The sequence below is a fragment of the Aplidium turbinatum genome, chromosome 1 (genome assembly GCF_918807975.1).
Source record: "Aplidium turbinatum chromosome 1, kaAplTurb1.1, whole genome shotgun sequence".
NCBI lineage: Eukaryota > Metazoa > Chordata > Ascidiacea > Aplousobranchia > Polyclinidae > Aplidium > Aplidium turbinatum.
Window position 1 is genome coordinate 17,482,362 of NC_137472.1, and position 27,986 is coordinate 17,510,347.

The window sequence follows — 27,986 nt, forward strand, 5'->3', positions numbered from 1 at the left end:
GCTAATTTCAAAGACTGAATACACATTCTCAACAATAACGCTCATTTATTCCCATAAACCTTTTTTTCTTGAGAAAATTAGTTGAAAGCATAAATTGGATAATTGTATCAAAGTGCTTGGCAAATATCTGATACGATTAACCAGTTTTGTCTGTGCGATGCAACTTTGACCTTCAGTAAAAAGAGTAGCGTACAGTTAATGTACTTTTTCCTAAATTAGTTTCATAATACTGAATTATGTGAAGGAGGGATTGCCTTCAATAAGATTGATAACTTATATGTTCCTGTTTTCAAGGTTATAAGACATTCTTTGGTTATCACAATTGCACTTATTGTAACACATTCTTATAATAGTTGATTGTTTATCATTTCGCAAAGTTTAAACCTTTTAAAAATGGCCGACAGAAGACGACGTCGACAAGTAAATACTGATGAAGAAGTACTATCTGAAGGTGAATCTCAACAAGCAAACCACATCAATCTATCTGTATCTGTAAGTTCTAACTAAAGACAATTTAATACATTCTAATATAAAAAGTTTTCATGGATAAATGTTATACATTATTGTATTTGTAATTCTATATAATGTGACTTGAGATCCAAAAACTGATTGTGAACAAATAGAAGGAGAGATATGTGCATTGTACATATTAAGGTTTTATTTACATTGATATGTGCATATCGACTGTATCTTCATCAGTCATATTGATAGTATCTATATTCCAAACTCCACTCTATATTTAACATAGAAATGAACTCAAAGCTGTAGTGCAGTAAGTTGCTCTCAATGAAATAGTCCCTGTTGGTGAGGCAAACTCTGGAACTCATATACTGAAGTTGGGATAAGCGGCTGACGGTGTAATTTTTTAAAACAATTTATGTACAATTGTACATGTCACCATATGAGCCATATAGTTAGTGGGGATAAAAACATTTTGTCACGACTGATGTGACACGAGATAACTGAACACGACTGACCTATCGCAGGTTAATCTCACTACAAGATTACTTGATGCGAGTTCTACTTTATGTAATGAAGATATCTACCCTTTCACAGACACTTTTTCTACCAATGTTTAATTGCCATCACAACTTTTTCACTAGGCACTAGCTGTGATGCAAAAATTATAAGCTTTAAAGCAAAAAGGTTACATCATTAACACATTCTATTATAGCTTGATTATACTTTAAATTTAAAGTAACTTTATTTCTTATTTAATTTAGTCAAACAAATCTAAACGTAGCATGAAATATCTGCACAATGCAAGAATAAAGCAGAATTCACGTCAACTAGTTTCACAATGGTCGCCTAGTCGGTTATATGTCTCTGCGACAGGTCAGCATGTCAGACTGCTGTGTACCCTGGTTAGTGTTGAAGAGGTGTGATTTGCCACTCCAAAGCATGTTGGGCGTTGGCTCTATACCTACTCAGATCATGCAGCTGTATCTTGGGAATGATGTCTTTGAAGGGAACCGCTTGACCAACAGTGAATTTTTTACTCACAATCATTGAAGATGAAAACAGTTTTGTTTTTGAAACGTTTGCTGAACATAGGTTTCGTATCTAGCGTACATTTTGGGTTTATTTTGTTATTACATTGCTGCTTAGCCTATCTACTTGTCCATTTAGGCATAAGCAAGAAGCGACATCTTTGAAAAGTGCAACTTATTGTTTCAGGAACATGATTCTGATGAACAATATGTTGATATGTCCGAATATGACAGTGCCGAAGAAGACGAATATTACGAAGAATCAGAAAAAGTAATTGTAACTTGTGATGGTCGATTTATTGTCATTTCCTGCAAATAATATTATTGTGTATTCTGGCAGTACTGCTTATTTGCTTTCATCGAATGCTGACGTTTGCATAGCAACGTAATCTCGCAGCATAATATAATAAAGAATCAATTTCGCTTTGATAATAACATCTACAGCTCAAACTCAATTGGAATAAGCAAAGCAAACTTGTCTATTTTGTGCACAACACTTGACTTAGCTAACTTAAAAAGCACTATTGGGATAAAGAATGCACAAACTGCGTTTTTCTTGTCTAGCATGCTCTGCTTTGATTTTGAATTATTAATTTTTTAATTTCGTTGAGTTTTAGTGCTATTTATATTTGATTCATAGGAAGATGATGAAGAAAATGGCGATACGAATGCAGTGGAAGACAAGGAAACAGATGAAGTAGAAGCGAAAACTGACGCTGGAGAAGAAAATGCCTTGTCACATGACACACAGAGTGACGATGTTCAAAGGGAAAGTGGAGATGGCAAGGTACGTATGATCTCCACGTATAAGGCTCTGTTGAATTCAGTTTTTGATTTTCCAACCGCAAAAAAATTATCAACTTATCGAGGACAAAAAGGAAAATACTTCGCTGTAGCATGCGACATTTTAGCAGACCCATGGATGAAAGGGAAAGATCTTATTGGTATGGCGTGAATGAACAGTTGTTTATAAGACATACATATCTTCGGCTACCCGGCTCTTCGTGATTGAAAAAGATTCCATCGATTGCCAGGCAACTACTGCTTCTATATGAAATAATGATATTATTTCAGCCATTTTTACTTCTCAATTATCTCATATTCACTTTAAACGGGTGATTTTTTTCAGTCCGATAATGACATAGAAGGGAGGCCCGCCGGCCGTGTGTTGAAAATCTCCCAGCAACAACAACAAGAAGAATCACCATTTTTTATTCCGACAAAGGGGAATTTTTTTCAACACGATATGCGCTCAGAAGACACACGAGGCCGCGGGTGAGTGCTAGCAATGCTAGAATTTTATTTGAATAGAATTTGTAAAATCTTATAATAGACTTTTATTCGTTGCTCGGAATATGGAATCAGTTTAGGACTTTAGGTGACTGGTTCGCAAGTTGTGTAATCAGGCTATTCTCGCCTGAGCAATATAGTTTGTTCAGTTACCCGCACTTTTGTTTCAGTTTTATATTTTGTTGGTAGCTTGTACTTTTAGTTTACGTTAGATTTTTGATAATTACCCAATTTGTTTAAATATTTTATTCTCATATTGCAAAGTATTTTTAGACTTTACTTTACATTTCTGTTTTGACGTGACATTGAATTTTTTAAGTCTATGATTGTGGCGTGACGAAAAATATTGCACATGGCTGCTTTAGGTCCAGCTAACTTTTCCTGCTTACATTTCTAGTGATAATGATTTTTTGATGCTGTGGTCATTGTGATGTTACTCATTGTTCTTCAACTCAAACTTTGCAATTTCCTCATCCAGACGTCCCGGAAATCGAAATTTCAGCAGAGACTCAAGCAAAGCCAAATGGGTCCACGATAGGTACGACGAAAACGAACAAGCTCCGAAAACCAGGGAGGAAATTGTAGCCGAGTATGGCTACGATATAAGAGCGCGTAAATACAACAACCAATCACAGTCCAGCAAAACACGAAGGTACCGAGATCTGATTAATTATCATCAAAATATATGCCAGATCTTTTTTTATATTTTTTGTACTAGAATTCATATCATCAAAACTACTTTAGTACTTTGCTTCTGTAGCTTTAATGTTTTATTCAAATTGTTACAATTGTTACAATTCTTCTTAATTTTCTTTTAAATACATTTTTATCACTTATGGCAATCTTTTATTTGCATTTAAATCACCAAAAATTTATTTCACTTGTAACGTTTGTAAAATTTTTAAAAATTGAAGCTGTGATTAATTGATCAACGTTTATTTGAACAGAAGTAGTATGTCTGTATTTTATTATATTTAATCATATCTGTATTTTTTTTTTTCTGAATCCGCTTGGTCACACTGAGCCAGTTTCCTACAATTTTTACCTTGCTGAGTCTTTTATGACATCGCAACTAAGTTTTTGAATGCGAGACTCTCGGAGTAAAAGTTCAAGAAACTTGTCACTTTTTGAATTTCTTGTGTTAAATCGCCCTTGTTGCACTTGCAAGTGTTGATTGTTGGCCTATTTTTACAACCGACAAAATAAAAGTTTTTTTTTTCTAGGTTTGGTGGCTGTGCATTTTTAAGATAGTGTTTTCCAAACACTGTTTTATCGATGCATATTTTAAACCTTTTGGTTTTGTCATCTTTTCCTTTTGTTGATGTCAAATTCGTGTGTTTGCTACTTTGCTTTATCGTTTTCTATATATATGTTCGCGCCAGCAATGAAAAATAATTTATAGAAGCAAAGCGTTATTAGTGGAAAATTTCTGCATTCTGCTGCATTTTAATGTTTAAGTGTGTACCGTAACTGCAACCTAAATTGTGTCGTTTAATTGTTAAAGCTTATGGTCCCGTGCCAACATTGAAGCCGTAAAGGGATTAATTTTGTCTCACCAATTCGTGCTTTACATAGAGTTCACTGCGTATTTTTTATAGTTTTGCAAAACTTTAAACCTTCTTTTTCTCTGAAGTTATATTTTGTAACTTAAATAGTTTTCAAACTTAGAATTTTAGTTGTAGCGCAGACCCTCGACATTGCTTTATTGAAAAGTGCAGGAAACACTTTAGTTATTTTGAAACAGGGTCGTCGAACAACATTTGTGTTCAGTTGTCCACTGTTTAATATTTACATTATTTACACCAACTTCTGAAGAGGCTGTTATGTAAGATTAAAGAAGGCAACGATGTGCTTTGCGAAACGTTTGCTGAACCATGAGCTTAGCCGTGTTTTCTTGTTAAAGTGTTAGCTATATGTTGGTTATTCTCACAACTTTTGACAAATAGAACTGAAATGAAAATTTACCTCCGAAACATTCCAACAGTTTTACTTCTATTCTGTATTTCCTTTTTCAAATCGTAAATCATAGACTCCACTATTCTCACAACGTTTGAATTCAATTCCAAATTTTCTATTTCATTTTGCAGCCAGCACGGGAGGCGCCCTGGAGCCAGACGTGGGTTACCTAGGCAACAGTATCAACAAAGTAATCAATATCCGAGAAACGAGAGCTCTGAGCTACATGAAACTGATAATGTAAGTGCAAGAAATTTAGACTAGATTTGATTTGATCACTATGCAATGTGCATACATTAATGTTTCATCTTCAACAAGCAAACTAGGTTTGTTTCCAATTGGTGGAGGTGGCTGGTTGTCTTTACCTTCCTTTGTCTATTTCATTCTGTCCGTCGTATCTTCCTTCTTCAGTCTTTGTCTTTGTTGTGTTTTCGGACGGTCTTTCCTCTTCCCATCAATGTCCATGTAGTAAAACCATCTACAATTCTTCTATTAGAGAAGCTTATTCCGCTAAAAATGCAGCTAGGTTGTTCTGAAGACCGAAACTGCAAGCTGAAATCAGACTGAAAATATACAACAGTAAAAACGACAAAGGAACTTAAGGAAACAAAGCAATCAGCAACAACGTAAATTACAATGCAACTTAAAACAATAACATGTCAGTTCAAACCCATTGTCTTTCTGAAAAAATTTCCTTCTTTTACACTTGAAAATACTCCGTAAATACAAAATAAAATTGGACGCATAATGGAAAATAAAACATATTTATACAAGGCATAAAGCTGAATATGACGAAACGTTCCAAGCGTTTCTTTCATCTGAAAGTTTTGTAGAAACTACCATTTTTTATTTTGAGCTGTCCCAAAATAAAAGAGGTTGAACTAACTCATTGAAAAGAGTGTCTTCACACAGACCGAGTGTCTTCACGCAGATAACCTACACAACAGCATAGGCAGCGTTGTCGGTTCCTTTTGTTTTTTCCTTTATTTCAAAGCAATTTTTTTAGTTTGATTCTCCGTTAGCAAGCTATATGATTATCAATTTGAAACTGATTGATCTCGCAGTTATCCGTTGAATTTACGTTAAAAAAACGTTAGAAACACGTTAAAAACAACATGTTATCAAGAATAAATTTTAGAGACGTCCTCCACCCACATCCAACAGAGGAAGGAGAAATCCAACTTCCATTCGATCTCAAGACTTTCGAGCCACGAGAAGAGGACCTACACGATCGGAGCACGATTTCTTTGATGGAGGTATGTGATGTGTACAGGAGATCGTATTTCACTTCAAAGATTCCTGATTTCAGGTCATGGTCATCGGATAGCTCAAAAATTCCTTGATTCATAATTTAACCAGTTGCTTGGTATCCGCATCGTCCACCCCTGTTTCTAAAAAGACTATTCAAGTGTGATGAAAAGTTTTTTCCTCATGCCAAATTTCGTGTACTTTATAAGTTTGCGATTGAACTCATTCCAATCTCAACTTACGTTTCTTCCTAACTTTCTATATCGCATCTTTTCCAGATGAAAGGAACAGGACTTCAGATTCCGATCCTAAAACTGAAGGGAAGAGAAAAACTTACAATTCTGAAAAGAAAGCTTCCGAAAGAAATATCGTGAGCATCTCATAAACCCTTGCAAGCTATTCTCTTATCAATAATAGGGTGATGTTATAACAGTTATAAGATAGCTCGACAGTCGACATAAATATATAGTCCTCAAGATGCTATTGATAAACAGTGGTTTCATTTACATGAAGATTCGCTCAGTATCGTTCTTGGTATTGAGCTTTGTCTTTATCACTGTGGTGTCTTCTGTCTTGCGTAGCTTTTTTCGCTAAACTTAAAGCGTAAAGTTTTCTTTTGCTTCAATATTCGATTTCGTTTGTTTTACTTGAAAATTAAGCTTGTTTTATTTGAATTTGGTGAATTGGGCTGGAAAATGCGTCTCTGGGTTAGCATCTTTATCTTGTTTAGACTCCTCCTCCTCCAAAACCAACTCCAAAGGATGAGTCTCCTCCTCGTCAGAAAGATCAACGACAAGAAAAGACTCCAGATAATATGGAAGATGTTTTGGATGTCATCAGCAACCGCGAGAAGGAGAAATCCCATCGAAATCCTACCAGAGAAAAGGGATATTCCAGTAAACGGTAACATTCAATAAACACAAAAATATTTCTTTTTGAATGATATCCCAACCTCTTTTGCAAGAGATTTTCATAAAAAATCTTCCAATTTTTTTTTTTTTTTTTAATAAACTGTTCTTTCGCTGCATTGTTGAATGCATGGCCGCTCGCCATAATATTCTGCAATTTTTGAAATTAAAACGAGAGACAATTTAAAGTGTTGTAGTCTGCCAAGAGGAATGAGATCTTGCCTTGCGCCAAAAGATATTTTTCGAATACATGATTTTTACCGAAATAATTTCCAGAAGACATTGTTTGTCAAATAACATAATTTGTGTATCGTGTATGGTGATTGTTTTGTAGAACGATAATAATAGAAATGATGTAAGTTGCTTATTTGACTCCTACCAGACGCAGCAACAAAAATGAAACCAACCTCACGGAAAGAATGAAAGAAATGTCTTTGTCCGGGTCCAAAGAGGTAACATGCAGTTTCGAGCATTTTTACATTTACTAGTTGCATTCTATAACCTTCTTTGACGACATTCTGATGTTACATAAGCAATAAAACCATCCGCAATTCACATCATTCCACCAATGCTGCTCATTATCTTACGAAACAAAATTTTTTAAAAGTCAGAAGGTTCTGCAAGAAAATTTTGTGTTGAATCGTTTCACATTAATTGGCTTGGTGGCCTATGGAGTGTCCGCTTCTGGGGGGGTCAGTACTCAGTAGGCATGGTTCGATACCCTGTCGGATCACATCAATGGTTTTATTAAAATGGCACTAAATTTCATTCCTGCTTGACACTCGGCATTGGTGGAATGGGTAGTAGAGCTATACATTGCACTCGGCTGTGCTGAAAATTTTCAACAACGCATTATCGTTGGTTTTATTGGTTTGTTTGAGCTTGTACAGGTTTTTGCATTCGTTGAATCTGGCGAAAATGCGTTGTGTTAACGAACTCGTACTCTTTTATGTAATTTGGGAAACAATTTTACAAAGTTGTCAGTTGGGTGGGCTGGGGGATACGAAGGCTTTTATTACGTCTGACAATAGAAGGGCTTTTGTTTATCGTAAATAATCTGTGTTTATCGTAAAATGACAATTGGCACCGATAGTAGTTTAATAAATTTTGTTATGATAACTTGCATTGCGCTATTAGCATCAGGCCTGGAAATTCACAGCATGCTCATGGTTGCTTGTTAATTCAACTACCCATATACTTGCTTTACATCTAGCCTACTGCGAAGGCTTTGTTAAAAAAAAAACAGCTTACTGGTAACTTTTCAACTGTCTTTGTAAGCAAGTATTTGTTAAATATGCTCTACGTAACATTTGCTAACTGTCTCCTGTAGCTCACTGTACCAGCTGCACTACAAAACGTTTTACGATTTTAAAAAGAACCACATGTTTAAAGCACTACAAACTACCGCCCTGGTAGTGTCACGAGAATTAGGCAATTGCTGCGAGCCTTCATATCCCCTTCTCTAGATATCCCTGGGGCTGGATTATCTGTCGACCATATCCGTTTCCAGCGGCGACTTTATAAAACAATATTGTTCTCTCTTAGCATCTCATGGTAGTATCATCCAAAAGAATGAATCCTCCTCCTAGAAAAAACAACAAATTTGTAAGATTTCATGCGCAAGCTTTCGTAGTTTCATCTTTTTCTATAGAACAAACTATTCTTTTCACTATGTTGTATTTCCACAAGGCATCACAACCTCGTCGATACTCATCCTTGCGTCAAAGAGCCACTGAGTCTCCCAACATCCCTCCAAGAAGATTTCCTCAAATTCCAAACGAGTGGAATCAAGGCTCCAACGCAGCCCAGGGTCATTCGGGTAACTTTAAGTTTCGATACGGCTGTGGGCAATTTTTCGGCGCTTCTTGCAAAGTTTATAAGATTTTGAATGTTTTTCGCAGTTGACCCGGTGCAAGAAGTGGCCAGCGTGGAACAGCTGCAGCAAGAAGTAGATGTTCGCCCTGCTCAGATCGAAAACAGTTTAGAATTCTCGCGGCTTTCTAATCATCAACCGCCTGCATATGACATGCAATCATCCGGGCTCAATCAAGAAATGGCGGACACGATGTTTGCTGGCAATAGTAAGTGTTGTGTCAAAATAAAAGCGAAGTTACTGTACTATCAAGCGTGACAGCTTGTGATAAAAAGTGAGAAAAACTAACTGGTAAAGGTGATCAGGTATTATGACACTTCCTCAAATGGGCGATCAACCTAACACAGAAAGCAATCATTAAGAAAATAAATCAATAGTTTTTTTTCAAGTCTAAACCTTAAACCATTTGACCAAGTAAACACTCACAATAGTATTTCAAATTTTTTTTAATATAATTTATGTTGTGGAACCGGTTTTCTTCCTATAGGATTCATCAGCACAACTGGATCGAAACGAAATAATTTAAACGAAATTAAATTAATAAATTAAACTAAAATGAAAATAAATTAAACGAAATTTCCAGTTGTGCTGATGAATCCTATAGGAAGAAAACCGGTTCCACAACATAAATTATATTAAAAAAAATTTGAAATACTATTGTGAGTGTTTACTTGGTCAAATGGTTTAAGGTTTAGACTTGAAAAAAAACTATTGATTTATTTTCAGCTTGTGATAATGTTCTTTTCATTGCGAAGACAGGAAATTTTCTATTTAACTATAATGCAGTGGCTCTCAAGCCTTTGTCTTGCACAATGTGAATTACAATAAGGAAACTACAGTGCTCCATTGGAAAGTGCTTAGTGTTTGTGTAGCATGGTGGAAATTTCATCTCTTACAGTGTTGCTTGCTAGCCCCTCCTAAAAAAACAAAAAACAATTGAGTATGTCCCCTAGAAAAATTATCGTGTGACGTCACTGTTCTTTTCATACCAGTTTTCCTATGCTGTGTGTTCCTGTGCCAAATATGGTCTTGGCGTTTCTCAACGATTTCTCCCCAATTTGTTTCTATAACGTTATATATGCATTGATAAAAAATTAACTCTTGTTCGGTATTTTGTATCACAGTGCAACCGATGCTGGGCACAGCAAAGCCAGACCAAGCCGTAGACATGAATGATCCGCAGCATTGGATTGATTGTAAGGATTGTGTTGTGTGTGAAAGCCATTTTTTGTGTGATCTTTGAATAACATAAACGATTAAACGTGGTAGCAAATGTTACTGGAAGATGACTTATTATTGTGTGAAAGTAACAAGGTACAAACCCAACAAGCGAAACACGCCCTTTTTACCATAGTTTAACTTTATATCTGTGTAAAAATAACAACTTTTTCTAGTTGGGGTAGAGTTAGCATAGAGAAGTATTTGATTCACAGGCTGTAAATGGTGATGAAACCATAAAGACTGGACTCGATTAAAAACCTTAATTCGACGAAAATAATCGTTTTCTTTTTTCAGCTGCAATCGCTTACCAAGAGTCACTGATCGCGCAATCGAGAGCGCTCATGTTGTCAGCAGCTCTCCAGCAGCAGCAGCAGCAGCAACAACAACAACAGCAGCCGCCTCTTCCTGGCCAGGTAATTCCTCTCCTCCTTATCTTCAAGGTCATAACTCTGCTTTTGATTTTCTTTTACAAATTGCGCAGTTGATAGAGTGTTTGGTGAATGAAGGAAACCTAAATAAGGCGACCATGTTTCAGGTCTTGAAGTGTGTGTTTTTAATTTCTAATCCATCCATATTAGGAAAGAATCCAATGCAGGTTTTTAGCCTATTCGTCTTATGAGCCTCAATGGACGAATGTTCTTGATCGTGTACGTTTTCAGCTCCCTTTTTTGTTTTTTTAACTTTACGGTAATCCTTCATTCGTGACGTGTTGAAAGTGAACTTTGAAGTTAGCGAACAGAATGAATTTCTTGCGAGGTTTTTACATTGACTTGTTCATAAGTATACCGCGTTCTTGCAAAGTTGGAAATCTTTAACAATTTTCCGGACCACACATTTCCACACCGTCGAGGTTAGCGCTTTCAGCTCAACGACATGTCTTTATTTTGGTTTCAGTGCTTTTTTGTTTTCACGTTTCGGTTCAGTGCAATAAATTCACGAAAACATTCTTTTTCAGCTGCCAGTTCCTAACTTACTCTTAAACAACGACCCTGAAGTTAGCGCCTCCCCGCAGGCCCCGCCCATCTCACACCCGTCCAATCAACGTGGTGAGTAGCCAATCAAAACACGGCTGTTGTTTTCTTGCTGGAGTACAGGAGTAGCCTATTTTTTCTGTATGCTGTATTGCAACTCGCATCTTGACGGGAAAAAAAAGAAATCAAACTTGTGTCGTGACCCGGTATCGAACCACGTCCCTCTCGAACGTTCCTAATTATTCATCAACGAATACAATGCATGACACTGTGGCATAGAGATTAGAAATCGTGGATACTACAAAAGTGAAGTAACGGCGATAATGTGAAGTATTGTAAGCGGATTGTCGATTCCCCCTAATATCCCTGGTCATCCAAAACTAAATTTATCTTCTACTTCACAGAAAGCTAATCTTGAACAATCTACGTATTTAGCAGATTAACTTAGTGTCATATTGTGTTATCTTAAGGTTATGTCTAATTTTAGGACTATTTTTCACCACTGTTTTCGGAAGACAATTTTAACAGCAACTTGTACATCTTGCTCACTCTGAGGAAGCATATTAAAATGATGTGTGAAACGTCAGTAATGATTCTTCTGTCAATTACAGTTAAATCTCTGTATTTTTGCAGACCTTGGTAGCCTAGGTTCTTTAGTGTTTCCCCCGCCTATTCCACAGAATTTTCCGCCAAATAACTTCGTTCAAAGGTGAATATGACTTTTTTGTTCGTCTGTTCTGTTGGTTCAGCTGCGAGTTCCACTTCAGTTGCAATGCATTGGGCTACTTTATTCTTAACAGCATCACAGGCTAATCACGATCAACATTCTACATGGAGTTTTTTTACTTTTGAGGATAGGACTTTCCCAACATCTCCAGCAGTGTAGAAACTTGTTGGTTTTATTATGGGCTGCTACGTTTTTCTGGATCTTCATAATCCGCTTTTGATTTAAATTATATGTCATAGTTATTTCTTTGAGAACAAAGTAGAAATAAATTTGTCACAAAATTTTGACGTCCAGTGTTCGTTTGCAGAAACGTGTTACCGGAAAGGCCTGTACTTCCACCAAACATGCAAATGCCATTTCCTCCTACGACCGGTCTGATTGGTCAGCAAGTGGGCGGGGTCACGTATTACCCTAATCCACTACAGCCAGTTCAGAATGTAGTACCTGTCAATACGCCGGTTGGTTCACCAATGAGAAGAATCAATGCGGCGATACCAATCAGGCCGCCAATGCAATGACACAGCAAATGCCTGGTTTTCATGCAATGACACAGCAAAAATGTCAGGTTGTCAGAAGTAAAGAAATGACTGATTCTGAAATGGCAGTGATATCCCACAATGCCTTGCGCTTGACAATTCAATCCGAGAAAAATGCCACAGACAAAAGTGCCACGTAATGGCATTGATAAGAAACAGCAAAAAACAATAGTAATCTGTATCAATAGTGTTGTGTATTTTATGTGCAAGTCGTGTATAATAAACAATGGCTGTTCTGTTACTTTCCGCAAAGCATGTGCTTTTATCCTTTTTAAAATTGTGATTTTACATTTTGGTTACATTGTTTGTGACTTTATCGACTGCTCTAACGCATGAGACGAACTCGAACGCCATGTAGCTTTGTTTTACGTGGTTACGCAACACGTTTTACGTACGGTAACATACGTGGTTACGCAAGACGTTTTACGTACAGTAATATGTGATATTTCCAAGTGATGCTTTTTAAACAATAGTCCGTTCTTTTTTGTGCAAAGGTCCAAGACAGCAATTAAGTCGCTTTTTTGCATTGATATGCAGTATGCAGACGTTGAATCAATGCAAAAAACGACTGATTTTTTGTCTGTGGTTATGCTTTCTGATCGCTACAAATGTTATATAACCCGATTGCACGCTTCATCTCACCTCATGACAAGCGTAAATAACTAAACATCTTATATACAATTTCCATTAAGAAAAAATAGTCCTATTTATATCAAACAGCGTCTGTAGCTTTGACGTGATATCACTTATAATGAATTCTACATTTTTTATTGATTTTTTTTTCGCTTAATTTACATCAAATTTCGAAAATATTACAGCAAGTTTAAATCTTAAATAAACAGCACTCTTTGAAAAAAAATTCAAAAAAAAATTTCAATTCTTCTGTTTATGGAAAAAGCAGTTAAGATTAACTTATCACAGACAACGTTTACTTTGCTTTTAAGCGATACACAGACAATAATTACTTTGCTTTGCTCATGCGTAAACTTTTAAGTAATTGGTTGATTTTTTTCTCACAAACTGTCACTGTCGTATGTTTTTACCAACATGTGAGTCAACATATGAATACCAACAAATTTGTGGAACAAAGGCAACAGCAACATTGATGTAATTTTAACCTGTTATAACTGATAACTTTGTTATCTTGAGAGCGGATATACAACGCCACCGCTACAAAGAAACCACAACTTTTACAGCGAAAACTTGTACTGAATCATTAATTTAATCTTAAAAGGAAAGGTTTTCAAATCATTCTAATTTCGTGAGATTGCCAGCCTTGCAGTATGCATTGTCGATACGACACAGCTGGCCATCGCGCCCAGACGGATCATTCCTCTGCTGACGTTGAATCAATGTAAAAATGATGGATTTTGCTGTTTGGGTGGTTGTTCGTTTCTCTCTATCTACACTTCCACCACCGTGTTATGTTCGTCAGTCTGAGGTTGTCATCCAGCTCCCATGGAGCATCTTTTATCTCCGCATCCGAGACCCATCAAGGCAAGTGCTTACACAGGAAAGCACTAATGTCATTAAATATCGGATGTTTAATGTAAAGTTATGAAAACGATAAACTACATTAACTAGGTGCAATAAATCATCATAAGAACGTTATTTTGAAGAATATTTTTTAATTAACGAACCGTGTATCAAAACAGTTTTGCTTCATATTTAAACTTCATGGGTCTGCGCGGCTTTGAAATCAGTGGAAACGACTACAATCTTTCACTGCTTAAGGTTGTTGAACGCTATGCTAGATTATTCACCCTCACAGCTTGCACACCTTCAATACGTCCTGCACGGAAACTGCTTGAGGGATGATCCGTCTGGGCGCGATGAACCAGCTGTGTCGTATCAACAATGTGTACTGTAAGCTTGGAACGGTTTGAAAAGCGAAGTTTTAATGAACTTGTTTTCTTTTTTGAAATTGTAGGAAGTGTCAATAACGTATAATCGAAATGTATATTTGTTTTTGAATGAACCCAGACAGCAAATCAACCGTTTTTTTACATTGATTCAACGTCTGTAGACGTGACGAATATAATGTTATGCTGAATGCCTATCCCTAACTAAACTTTCCTCACTAATCAAAGGTCTTTTTTATAGATGTCAATAAAGTATTTTGTGCTTTTTGATCAGTTTATCTTTGTACATTTCATAAAATCGTATGTTTTGTACAGTAGAGCTCGCATACGGTAACCGTATGTATCGGATAAATTTTTATGCCCTTGGAAAAAACAACAAAAAGTACCTCGACGGGTAAAAATCACCGAGTCCTACTGTATATTCAAACACCGGCTTTAGTATCTTGTTCTGTTCCATGGTTGCTGTTTCAGCTATGATCACTTTAGTTTACATGGTATAGCAGAAAACAGTGTTCAAAAGAGTTACTGGTTTGGAAAAAATATTTTTGTGCATATCGGCAACCTGCTATATGAAGAATGTAGACTTAAAAAGCTGTTGCAATTACCAACATGCACATGTAGTTTAACCTAGCTTTTAAATTCGCACTTTTTATTACGTTAAATCAATGTAAAAAGTGCAAATTTTGATAGCTTGCATAATGCATAGCGCTTATGGCTAGCTTTGACGGTTAGCATTATGCTGTTAATCAGAAAGAACATTGTATGGTACAGAAGTGTTCAACCGACCTTAATGATTTCAACAGATGCTATTATCCACATCTTTGCACGAATTTAATGAAATCTTTTACTCGTGGCAGCTCGCTAAGTCGTTGTTCTTGCTGAAAGCAACAACGTGGTATTTTGTTTCGTCGAAATAATCCACTTTCGATGTGCGTGTTATTTTGACAAGTAGTCTGGTTGATATCAGCCACTGCCGGTTTGCTAGATGATTTAAAGTGTCATTTGTTGCGTTTTATGTGCATTGCACTGGTAGGAAAATCATTTTTATATCATTTTGCTTACATTATTAAATGACCGTAAATACACCACAATGCTAAACTTTCTCAGCTTATATATTATGAAAACTTCAGAACGCGAAGGTAACGCTTGTAATCTAATGTTGGCACGTAATTTGGAGTTAATAGTAAAACTGTACAATCAATATGGCCACTCATCTTTCATATGAACTTTATCTCCTTCCTCTGCAACGCAGCAAGCTACATCATTTCTGTCTTCCGCCACCAGTCCAGGATGTCATATGGTATTTTATCTGCTTCTCAGCCCGCTGGACGTGATTGACTCACCAAGATCATCTTATAAAATGTAAATGTTTGAAGATACCGTGTCGACTGTCGGTGCAATGCCTGGGAGTTTCCGCAGCGCCACAAAGTTCGCGATACCGTACGGTGATTGCAGTTAAGATAGCTCAGTGGTTACGCGCGCAAGTTCGACTGTCGGAGTGTGCGCTTGAGCAACGCATTTTCAGGACTGCTTTCCATTCAGCGGCACCTAGTGAATGGAATAATTCCCCGGCAACAACACTTCAACAATCGGAAAACTTCACTCTGCGAATCTCGGTAACCGGCCCTGTGTCAAGAGCCTCTACAAGTATACGAAACTACCAGCAATAACCAATCAAGGCTTTGTCAGTCCGAGGATAAACATTTAAAACCAACCAACAGGTGTGGATAGAAATGGAAAGGCGCATTCAAAAAAGGTCGCAGCTTACTCGAGAATCATTTACAGACCACGGGTCAACAAGAACATGTTTGTACAAGGCTGTAATGTTTTTTTTTTAATTTCTCTTGCTGACGACACCAAATTATTGATTCTGCCACAGGAATAGGCCTATAATGCACAACCTGTGCTAGTTTTATCCGTGAAATACCACGTCGGAAAGCGTCGCACGAAATTGCTACGCAAACACTGCGAGGTTGCGACATAACTGCAGCTAACTTCGAACTTTGAATGTCAACATTTAGCATTGAACTTACACATTAACATAGGTAGATCGGCATGTAGCCTTATAACCAGGCTTCAATTCCACCACGATTTAGTGTTTTGTAACCAGAATTTTTGACTGTGACTTCGAATTCAGTCCGCCTCGTTAGCACAATGGTTACGAGATCTGGCTCAAGATCATGCTGCGCTGGTTCGACTCTCAGGGTGTGCGCTTGAGCAACGCATTTCAGGTCTGCTCTCCATTCAGCGGCACCTAGTGAATGGAATAGTTCCCCGGCAACAACACTTCAACAATCGGAAAACGTCACTCTGCCAATCTCGGTAACCGGCCCTGCGTCAAGAGCCTCTACAAGTATGCGAAACTACCAGGAATAATCCAATCAAGGCTTTGTCAGGCCGAGGATAAAGATTGAAAACCAACCTAAGTTATCACAAGTGTTGCAATTGCTCCGAAACTTTTGAGCCGATAAAGATCGCGGGGTTCTTCGAATCATCATATGACTTCTTTATGGAAGTCGAAACTATTAACATTGCGATATATTGCTTCCTGTAGATTGAAGGGAGGCTGAGACTTGGCGTAGCCTAAGTGTTTTGCAAATGACATAACTATAACATTCGCTTCAGAGTTTAGAAATTAACTTTGTCATAAAAACGATACGTCAAGTGAAGGGTCATAGTGAAATATGTTAAAGGTGCGTTAGGTTAACCTTAAACACTGTGAAAGTCCTTGAGGTCTTTGTCTAAGTTTGAGAGCACCAATGCAATCGTGATCTGTCATGGGTAAACTGCAGGAAAAACAAACTTCTAAAGCATCTCAATCCTGGTTCATAAGCCTGCAAGTTGGCCATATTGTTGCCATCGAAGCATTTCAATGTCACATTTTCAATGAAGCTGTTCCATCCACTGTCTTGTTCAGAACCAACATGCGCAGCACTTATGTCGCATAGTTTTGTTTATTTACATATTGCATTGCATAGAAAATGGCGTGAGAAATAAAGAAAAATAATAATCACTTGGAGCAAAGGTCAGCAACAGGTTAGGTTCTGTGAGGAACTTGAAGCATACGAAAGAACGAATAAAAGTTGGGTGATAACTCTTAAATGTGGTCGTATGTTACCTTGTTTTCTAATCAGCAAATCAGTCATTTTGATATTGATTCAACGTTTGCAAACGTAAAAAGAACTGATTTGCTAGTTGGGATTGCCACATCTACAGTAATTATACCAAATGTACAAAAACATGTACAGTAATTATACCAAAACGAAACGTAAAAAAAATAAAAAAGCAACGTTTTTGATGAGAACTCAAACATGCTTTAGAAAAATTACTATTTCATAACCAATCTTTGATTTATCACAATTTCCCTCGTGAACACATCTCCACTACAGGAAAAACGTTGCTCCAATTGATACGGAACGATAAGAGCACCAATTAATTAGAGGCTGGCTTTGATAGCGGCATATGAAAACAGAACAAACACTACCCAAACAGCAAAATCCGTCATTTTTACATAGATTCAACGTCTGCAGACGGTGAAATGGACGGAAACATCCATTTTGATTGCCAATTATAGAGCAATATCAATTAATATATTCTATCAATAATTTTCACAGTCGTTTTTGATTAGCCGACTCAGTTTAATAACTTTTGTTGTTGTTGCTGTTGCTTAAGTCAAGCCTTCGGTTTTTATTGTCACAGTTACATTACTATTGCTATAAATCGCACAATGTTGAACGGTATTATCCTAGAGTGCAAATCAGTCTGAGATATTATTAGAACCGAAATAAAATTGTACTTCGCTCAAGCACCAAAGGCTTCAAACGAACCCACCTTTCAAAAGACCACTTCTGATTGCACCAAAAATATAATTGCGTTTATAAATCATGAACAATTACATTGTAAGACATTCAACTATAAAATATTTTTAGCTAAAAACATGATATGCGTTCTTCTGGTGTAAATTAAGTTAAACTATCACAAGATATGTAAGGGGATAACTTGCTTTTATTCGACGTTTCGTCAATCAGACACGACTGACTTCTTCAGGGGGCTAGGCCAGATAGCGACTACCTGTCAACTTTTATAGCCTTTACACTTTCAACTTTTGGAGCCTTGGCATTTTTTTTAAATTTTAGAGTTTTTTTTTAATTCTAAAAGTTGAAAGTGATTACCAAAATCGCATGTTTTCTGAAAGTTGGTTTACCAATCAAAAGCCTCATGCAATAAATCGTAATGATGGCATCTCTTTTCCTACTACTAGTAGGAAAAGAGTAGTGACCTAGTAGTAGGAAAAGAGATGCCATCCTAGGCACTACCTCATCTAGCCCCCTGAAGAAGTCAGTCGTGTCTGATTGACAAAACGTCAGAATAAAAGTAGATTATCACGGTATCACCTTATACATCTTGTAATAGTTCAGCTTAACTGCTTGGTAAACAGTCTCGTTCGAGTTTTAGCATTTTTAGAAAATGATAATTACAAAAATACGCTCTAGCGCAAAAGCAATGAAGACAACTTTACAAATGAAAGTCAAAACTGACTAATGCTTTAAATCAACACCTTTAGTCCATTGATTAATTTTCCCACAGAGCAAAGTGAGCTAAAACTGAATTGGTAAATGACGAATGACTCTACAGGTCGATAGAACTAACTCGTTTTTCGGTTAAAAAATTCACCAAAAAGTCTACAAAGTCACCCTTTCCCCTTGAACAAGCCGGCCTTTTATAGCCCAGACGTCTTGTAACTGAATTTCCACATCATCTCCTACCCGCTTGTGAGCCAGGTCTAAGATTTCTTTCTCTATGTTTTCTTGCACAGTTCCCTTCACATCAATGTAATGGCAACGGCTGCTTGCGAAATGACACGAAATGGCCTAAAAATAAAAGCAGTGTCATTACGAGGGATGCAGAGCTACACGAGTCTGCTACAAGTCAGCAGTTGTGAACTGAGCAAGTGACAATTGAGCAAGTAACATTTCAACAAGTGGCTGAAGTTGGCAAATGATGAAACTGAGCGAGCCAGAACTTGGCATGTCACAAGTCAGCAAATTCAGTTTAGCAAGCAATGACCAAGCAAGTCCGATGCTAGCTGAAAAGCTCATTTGCTGACAGTAACTGAAATGTACTGTACTTGCTTAATTGTCGCATGCCGATTGGTCTACATTCTACAAGGTCGGAATGCGAAAGAAAGTTTAAATTGGGCAGTTGCTACAACGTATGTTGCGTATGATGGTGCGTAACGTATCTTTACCACACTGTATTCAACCACTGCCGTTTTGTCATATTTCATTGTAAAACGACAAGCTACTCTTATAGGGGAAAAAAAGTGTCGTCATTTGTGATGATTCGCTGTGCTGTCAGTACAAAGCTATGTGGTCATAGTTCTGCTAACACATGCATACATTTGGGTTGAGCAGACGGAACAGCATGAAAGCATATTCCATGACCACCTTTCAGCATGTCATTATGTGTGTCCTCGGCGGGAATCGAACCGAGGACCTTACGAGTGTCGTCAAAAATTAATAATATCTTTTAACCAGTCTAAGTCGGCTATTGCGCATACCGCATCATGACGTAGCAGCGGCTTTTTTTTAATTTTGTCGGCTTTTTGGCCTTGCTACGGGCTTGTAAACTCACGTGAACCTACTTCAAATCACAGATCTTGTTCTTCAAACAGTAAATCAGCCCCTTTTACATAGATTCAATATATTCAGGCTTTCAATTAATGTAAAACAACTTTTTTAAAAACTGTTTGTAAAAAAACAAGTTTTTGCCCCCTTTTGAGACTCTTTCAAGGCATGTGAACTGATGTGAAACGAATTCAGCTCGGCAATTCAGACGGCATCGAGTAATCAGCTTCTTTTACATGGATTTAACGTGTCCAGGCCTTAAATCAATGTGAAAAGACTCATCGAATAGCCAGTTTCAACACACTTTTCTCACAACTGCTTGCAAACAGACCTACTTTCCGCTGAGAAAGCAGCACCGTAAGGATGATTTATTGAAGCCAAACTATTTCTGGTAGATAACAGAAGCTTGAGGGAAATCACTGCGATCATAAACGCTGTCCCGACGTCAAGCAACAAAAAGTTGCGTCTATTCACGCTTGCCGATACCGGGCACGCAAACACGCAGCGTCCATCAACGTTTGCCGTAGCAACTGGTTAACAAGTCTAACCCGAGATTGTGTATTGCTGTCTGGAACGTCGAGTGGTTGCAATGCTACAGTAAAGCATCAGCTCTTTGATTAAGATATGCATAGTGCACATAGCCCCTGCACATAGCGTATCTGACAGGCGCGCAAGTAATTTCACAGAATATTTTAAAACAAAACTTTAACACAGAAAGGTACTACTGAATCAAGAGTATGGAGTATTTTGACGAAAAATTGACATCTTTCGAGGACTGACCTTCCGGAAATTTCTGGAGACGTTTGTTCCAGATCCGTGGATCAAGATGGGGTGGAAGAAGACGGTGTCACCTGCCTCCATCTCTAAATGAAGTCGAGGAGTGTCAGGATCAAAATCTCGGACTCCGTGGTACATCTTGTTCACTCCTCCCTGGAGGAAAGCAAATAATAATAATAATGAAGTGATAGAGTGAATTAACACTAAACTATAAAGATAAAAAAAGATAGAAGACTCTACTCTAGGCGCAGAACAAAAATTAAAATCTCAAGAAAAAAAAGGCTGTAGACTACACGTTTGCTATGGAAGCGAACTTGCAGTCTTAAAACCTGAGCTCTTTAGTTTTTCAAAGTATATATCGATGTTTCTTAACACATTTTTCATGTTCGTTTTATTTCATTTTTAAAACCGCTTGTAACCCAGACAGCAAATCAGTCGTTTTTTAAATTGTTTACTCAATGTCTGCAGACGTTGAATCAATCTATTCATCAGTGCTATTACCAAAATCTTCCGTCTTCAGCAACTCAAAAACATTGCATAGCAAACAAAGACGACGTGACTGCGACGCTAATTCAGTTAATAAGAACTTTCGAATATAGCATGATGTGAAGTCTGTGGGCATAATATCAGTCATGAACAATAAACACACACGTTTGCAATGGTCAGTAAAGAGTGCACCCACATGGTCAACCTCTATGGGGACGAAAAACAATTGGCTGAGCCCTGCAAAGTGTCACTTGGTGAAGATGAGGCAAACAGATGATTACTGTTTTATTTTCTAACGCATAAAAATTAATGGAAAAAGTTTAGGAATTGATTACGAATGCAATCAACGTCTTGCAACGTCTGTATCAGAAACGCAGAAGGTCTTGCTGCAGTGTTATGTAGTACATCGAATTAACGTAAAGTACCGTAACGGTTACTCACCTCCCATTCTGGGTAGTCATGCTGCAACAAATGTCCCTTATGGGTGCCTGGCAGCACGACGAGACAGCCGTTTTCACGATTCACTTTCTGCATCGCTGTCCAAGAAGCTACGATCCGATCAGCCGGTCGGAATGGAAAGTAATGAAGGTCTTGGTGCATTGGGTGACGAGAAGACTTTGTACCTGGCAAACGTATCACAATGTTGTTCACGGCAGTTGCATAAGTATCACAATCAGAATCCGACAGGTGAACAAACAGATTGCATTCAGAGACGTGCCCTTACCTTGGTCTGGAGGCTTGTTGATAAGCATAGTGTGCATGGCCATCATGTCCTTTCCAACAAAAGCTTCAGCATATTTCAAGATCTATTGCAAATATTTACATAGTTTAGAAAAAGGCTTGTGGATGGCTCTAACTGAGCTAGGATAACTGTGCAAAGAATAAATGCAAAGCTTATGTATAAGCAGCAACTGTATGAACTGCAGCAAAATCAAAAAACACAATTGAAATTAACACTCAGCTTTTTAATGTAAATGTACATAAATTTAATAAAAAAGGTGCTTCAAAGACATGTGCCTATTACGACTACGTAGCCTGCAGATCTTAAAGCAAATCACCATGGAAGCTGAATAGCACACAAAAGTGTTTATATTACAGTACGGTACTATATACGACGCTGCAGGTAGATTTTATTTCATAAAATATATAGCTCAAAAGAGATTGAGCTCGGTGACTTTAAACAAAAACTTTAAAGTCAAAGGCAACCACCCGACAGATTCATAATGTCTCTGAATATCTTTGCAGTACCTGAGGGTCTGTGCAGTATTCAAATAACTCCTCGTCGTTCATGAAGTCTTGAATTTTTGTCACAGTTCGCTCACTACTCTCCAGACCTTTGTTGATGATGGCAACATCTTTCATAACTATTAATCCAGGAACTTCAACCTAGAAAAAGTTGGCGATTGATTTCAGACTATGTTGATGTGAAAATGATTGGATAACATTTTGGTGCTGTCAGTTTATCGTTGGTTCTTTTTAGTGCTTGTTGATATCTAACTCAAAAATCTATTCTTTTTACATTGATTTAATGTCGATTGTCAGTTGAACTAACGCAAAAAAGACAGGTTTTGGCAGCAGGGTGACTACTTCTAATAAAGTTGATCCCGAACATCAAAACACATCAGTCGCTTTTTTACGTTGATTAAACCGATTTCCTGGCTGGATTAGTTGTAACGTACGTTACGGTTTATTTTATTGGTAGGTGAACAACAATCAAGCATGCCTAATTACAGTATATATAATGCAATATTGTGAAACATTTTTGCAAAAACCTAAGTACCGCATTATCTTGACCAATAGATCATTATTGCAGAGCTGGTAAAGTGTTCACCTCTCTGTTGCAGATTTTGATAAATTGTTGACGATATTTTTCAATCCGCTCTTCAGAGACAAGTTTCTTGACCACAAAGTAGCCATTTTCTTCAAAAAATTCTCTATCAGCCTCAGTCAGTATATTGAAACCATCAAGCGTGTAGCGATGCTGCTGGGAAGGTTGAGCAGACAAAGAAGATACTGTATGAGGTGCCTGTGAATGATTGACTGATGTTAGACAATGAACAAAATAAGTATATATCATAATCAAGAGGTCTTACTAAGCTTAAAATAGTTGTTTATGCAATATAAATTGGCACTTGGCAGTTAGCAACTCAATCAGAATTGAAGTATTTCCCAGCCAGCATATCAGTCATTGTTTTCATTGATTCAATATCTGCAGACGTTAAATCAATGTAAAAAAACAACTGATTTATTGCCTGGGTTATGCTCTGTTTTTGTAGCTCCCTGTAATTTCATAAAGTCAATAACGAATTTAGTCAATAACTGAATGCGTAGTTTATTGAACTTTTAATGGTAATTGTTGGTTAAGTAATATAAGTATACGGTACTTAAATAAGTGTTACACTATTCACTAAAATCTGAATTTTTTGACATCCAGTTATATTTGGGATTACAAACCACCCTTTATTAAACCAAGTGCTGTTATTGATAACAATACCTCAAGACAATCAAAAGAAAATTTCAGTATTAAGTTGCTGTAGTGTTGCACATTGCAGTGTGTGTAAACTGTCCGTGAGAATCATCATTGCATAAAATATCAAAGTTTAAATGAAAACGATTCACACAAAAACAATAAGAACAATAAATTACATATTATGATAATAGCATTTATACATACATTTATCAACATTTCATTACAGTTTGTTTTCATAGCTATACTGCTTACTTGCAATATTAGTTTGACAGAACTACAGCCTAACCAGTAAATCAATTTTACAGTTAACACCTGTAACTGCTATTTCTAACACAGTACTAATAATTGCAAGAATGTTTTTGTATTTCAACTATGTAACTTACTTACCAGGTGCCCTCGAATTACATTCAGACGATTGGCTTTCATTTTAGAAGTAAATCTTGAAGTACACAACTACTAAATCCTGGCTAGGAAAACAAATTTAATATGTTGTGTTAGTGTCAGTTAGCACCAGTCTACCCAAGAAAAAAAAATCTTTGATTGAACATTTCAAACAAAATTGTAAATGACTTACATGCAAATCACATCCGTTACATAACTTTTGCTATCATTTACTAATTTACCACAAATCGATAACTGGACCATGAAAATAACTTCAGCGTCAAACAGCTCCACAATGCAGAATAGGTCATCAACCTCTACATTAGGTCACTTTATCTTGGGAACACAAGAACAATAAATGAAGAAGTTAGCTATCAGCACAGTAGGCGTAAGACAATGTTTACAGAGAACAATCATTCAGCATAAATAACTAGTTGATAAACCGAAACGCGCACTTTTCAACAAGGCATATTAATTTCAACTGAAGAATTCTATTGTGGTTGTGTAAAGGCAAAAAGTAAATGACACAAAAATCAGAAAATGTGGCACCATGAATGAACTGTATCTAATATCGTTAATAGTTATTATGTTCTAAAACCTCTACAGTCTACAGCCTGTTTCAAATAGATTCTATTTGAATAAGGGCCTTCTGATGATCCCCCTTTTAGGGTGAAACAGGTTGTAGAGGTTTTAAAAAGTAATAACTATGATATATTTGATATAATTTGCTCTGCATGGCTTTTTGCTTGGCATTGAGCACTTTTTGTAGTATTAATAGTATTTATTGTTTAAGTGAACTGTATAATAGTGCCCTGCAAAACAACAAAAACTATGATAGAAAAGGCACAAGTCTGTAGCTGGCACCAGTGTGAAAAAATTGTGCTTGAAAATGATTTTGATAAGACAAAGGATTTTCTTGATGAAAAACATAATTTTTTTCTTCGAAACTTTGCAATACCATCATTATGATATTATAAATTATTATGGTAATTGAAATAGTATGCATTGCATCTGCAAAATAATTGCAATGCATGATGTACATACAGTGAAAACATAAATAAGTTACTGAAAAATAAGCCTAGTACAAAAAATAAAGATGAAGTTTCACAGAAATATGATAGTTTTATGTGAAGCTGTGTATGCAATGCATGGCAATATAATTTCAATTTATATATTAGAAATTTCTACTCATATGGTTGGTTTTGAACAAATTTCTACTCATATTTCTATCAATATCCTGCATATTAAAAAGCAGAATTTCATCAATAATTCCTTTCCAGACAGAAGGGTACATAAATGTTTCCAAAACACTTGTATATTATATATAATGTATGTATATATATTGCTAAATAGATGAGGTGCAGATTTAAAACCGTGCCACACAAAATATGTAGGCCTAACCAAGAAAAATGAGCCAGCTTGCAAACTTTATGCTTTTTATAAAGACTGGGTGAGCACTGAGCAGTTAGTGCAGAAGTGTTATTTCAAACACAATAAAGAACATACTTAACCATAGTCTTGCCCATATCAACACAAAAACTCACATGCATTTGTTCATAACAGTTCACATTACATTTATAAAGCCATCCAGTAAAGGTCGAGTCACAGAAAGTTTACACTTTACTTCCATATACTTGATTGACTTGTTGTGTAACTCTAATAAATGTTGTGCGCTTGCTCAATTCCTTCAGCTTACCAGCACCAACATAAGTGCAAGTAGATCGAACACCTCCCAAAATATCTTGAATAGTAGCAGAAACATCTCCACGATACGGAAGTTCAACAGTTTTTCCTTCAGATGCACGGTAATTTGCCACACCACCCACATGCTTCTTCATCGCAGTAGAAGAACTCATTCCATAAAATAATTTATATTGTTTTCCATTTCTTTCAATAGTCTCTCCTCCAGATTGGTCATGGCCAGCAAACAAACCACCGATCATAACGAAATCAGCTCCAGCTCCATATGCCTTAGCAACATCACCTGGACAAGTGCAACCACCATCAGAGATGATGTGACCTCCAAGACCATGCGCAGCATCAGCACATTCAATGACTGCACTTATTTGTGGGTATCCAACTCCAGTTTTGACACGAGTCGTGCAAACTGAACCGGGTCCAATTCCAACTTTTATTACATCTGCTCCTGCTAGCAAAAGTTCTTCAACCATCTCTCCTGTAACAACGTTACCTGCAAATATGGTGTGTTTCGGGAAAGCTGCCCTCACTCTCTTTACATATTCAACAAAATGCTCTGAATAACCATTAGCAATGTCAATGCAAATATATTTCAAACCATCAATTTGTGACAAGATAGAACTGATTTTTCCAAAGTCAGCATCACTTGTGCCTGAACTCACAGCAATATGTTTCAAACACTTAGGATGATTTTGTGCAAATTTGATCCATTCATCGATGTCATAATGCTTATGTATACACACAAACATGTCATATGCAGTAAAAGCTTGCGCCATCTCAAATGTTCCAGTTGTATCCATATTTGCAGCCACTAACGGGACACCCAAGTATTCTTGACCGGAATTTCGGAATTTGATGTGCCGTGTCATATCCACTTGGCTCCTACTACGAAGTGTGCTTCTTTTAGGACGAAGTAAAACATCCTTGAAATCCAGCTTGATATCAGTGTCAATTCTAGGCATGTCTTATAATGTGCACAGTAAATACACAAGAAAATCTGAAAAGATAATGGAATTTTTTTGGACTGAAATAAAAATCTTGATGCTCCTTCCTAATCTTTATCATCACTTTAAATTAACATTTTACCTCCAACAAGCTAAAGCAGCAAATTAAAAAAAAAACTTTAGGCTATCATGAGTCCTACAAAAACAGAAGTAGAGAAATAAAACAAAGTAACCTTGGCGGGTTTAACATACTTTTTTTACACACAAAAATATAACATAGGCTAATTAAAATAAACTCAAATGTTTTTATTTAATTCCTGATGAGGACACATGTACGTGTCGAAAACGTTTGAGTTTATTTTAATTATGTTATATTTTTTGTGTGTAAAACCAAATCTTTGCTTGTGAAACTCAACTGAGCCTAAATGTTACAGGTTTATAAATTATTATTAATAGGCAACTGGTTCAGAGCATTTACGCTTTGGCCAGTTTACTAATGCTCTGCTGATGATAGGCTAATAAATTCAATAACATCAGTACTCGGTAGGCTATACATGCTAAAAATAATGAAACACCATAAATGAATGTGTTACAAGGGACTACTCCTAAGGATTAGAGCTACTAGCCTAGGAAGGCTCCAGTTCAAGTCTGAACTGTTACTCCACTATAGTCCAGGGTTCACTGCAACAATAGTCTCTATGAGGTGGAGAGATCAGTTCAAAAAGATGTACAAAATCAAGTGCATTTTAACAGATTTCAGCACAAACTACACTATATTTAATCACTGCAGCAAGTGAACCAAAGCATGAAAATTCTCCAAATTGCTCATTTCTCTGTCGGATAAAATTGCCAACCCACGTACAAATTGCATAAACACAAAGCTTCGGAACACAGTTCCTTGGGCACGCACAATGAAGAGTGGTTCTGAAATCGAAATGTCGTTATTTTATATGAGCTCCTGTTTAAGGCTTGACGCAGGCGCGAATCTAAGAGTTTTTTTCGGGGGGGGCCAGAAAATTTGAAACTCAATTAAAAAAAAAGAAAAAGCTAAACAGATATGAACAATGATACTACGACATATACGATATGCTAGAAAATAGACATTAAAACAACCATTTTCATCAATTGTGATGCCGAGGGACTATCAGCTGTTGAGAAGCATATCAAACCATTTGATGCGGAAAAATACAATTTTTCACAAAATTTCGGGGGGGGCCCGGGGCCCCCCCATAAATCCGCGCCTTAATTATGACGCTTGAGGCTGCGGACTGTTGTCATGATTGCAATCTGCAAATTTGTCACACCAGTTGATTGGTAGATTTGGTGCCAGCTGCCAGCCAACTATTGGAGCGTGACATGGAAAACAAAGTACTTCACGAGCTAAATTCATTGTAGTGAAGCACAGTTTTTGAACGTTTTGGTTGTTGTTTTGATCGAACAATCGCTCATTTTATTTGCACATTTTGTACTAAAAGTAGCCTACTTTTTTGACTGAGTATTACAATTAAGTTGTAACCACTT

The 27,986-nt window shown here is 36.9% G+C and overlaps 3 protein-coding genes across 3 annotated transcripts; 1 reads left to right on the plus strand and 2 right to left on the minus strand.

Moving 5' to 3' along the window:
• The first annotated feature begins 334 nt into the window (after positions 1–334).
• Positions 335–15,174, plus strand: LOC145770823 (uncharacterized). Its single transcript, XM_082582557.1, has 17 exons — positions 335–492; positions 1,678–1,761; positions 2,131–2,277; positions 2,620–2,765; positions 3,259–3,432; positions 4,868–4,976; positions 5,875–5,992; positions 6,263–6,354; positions 6,715–6,887; positions 7,275–7,344; positions 8,582–8,711; positions 8,794–8,973; positions 9,890–9,961; positions 10,281–10,399; positions 10,942–11,032; positions 11,591–11,666; positions 11,992–15,174. Exons 1-17 carry the CDS (start codon positions 394–396, stop codon positions 12,200–12,202), a joined length of 2,091 nt encoding a protein of 696 aa, XP_082438683.1. The 5' UTR covers positions 335–393; the 3' UTR covers positions 12,203–15,174.
• A 1,843-nt stretch (positions 15,175–17,017) lies between these two features.
• LOC145768766 (phytanoyl-CoA dioxygenase, peroxisomal-like) lies at positions 17,018–23,956 on the minus strand. Its single transcript, XM_082580359.1, has 7 exons — positions 23,830–23,956; positions 22,804–22,998; positions 22,221–22,358; positions 21,697–21,778; positions 21,414–21,595; positions 20,490–20,639; positions 17,018–18,953 (listed from the first exon to the last, which is right to left on the minus strand). Exons 1-7 carry the CDS (start codon positions 23,866–23,868, stop codon positions 18,765–18,767), a joined length of 975 nt encoding a protein of 324 aa, XP_082436485.1. The 5' UTR covers positions 23,869–23,956; the 3' UTR covers positions 17,018–18,764.
• LOC145768760 (GMP reductase 1-like) lies at positions 23,910–26,512 on the minus strand. The gene has a single exon (XM_082580348.1). It carries the CDS (start codon positions 26,481–26,483, stop codon positions 25,437–25,439), a length of 1,047 nt encoding a protein of 348 aa, XP_082436474.1. The 5' UTR covers positions 26,484–26,512; the 3' UTR covers positions 23,910–25,436.
• Positions 26,513–27,986: the final 1,474 nt, after the last annotated feature.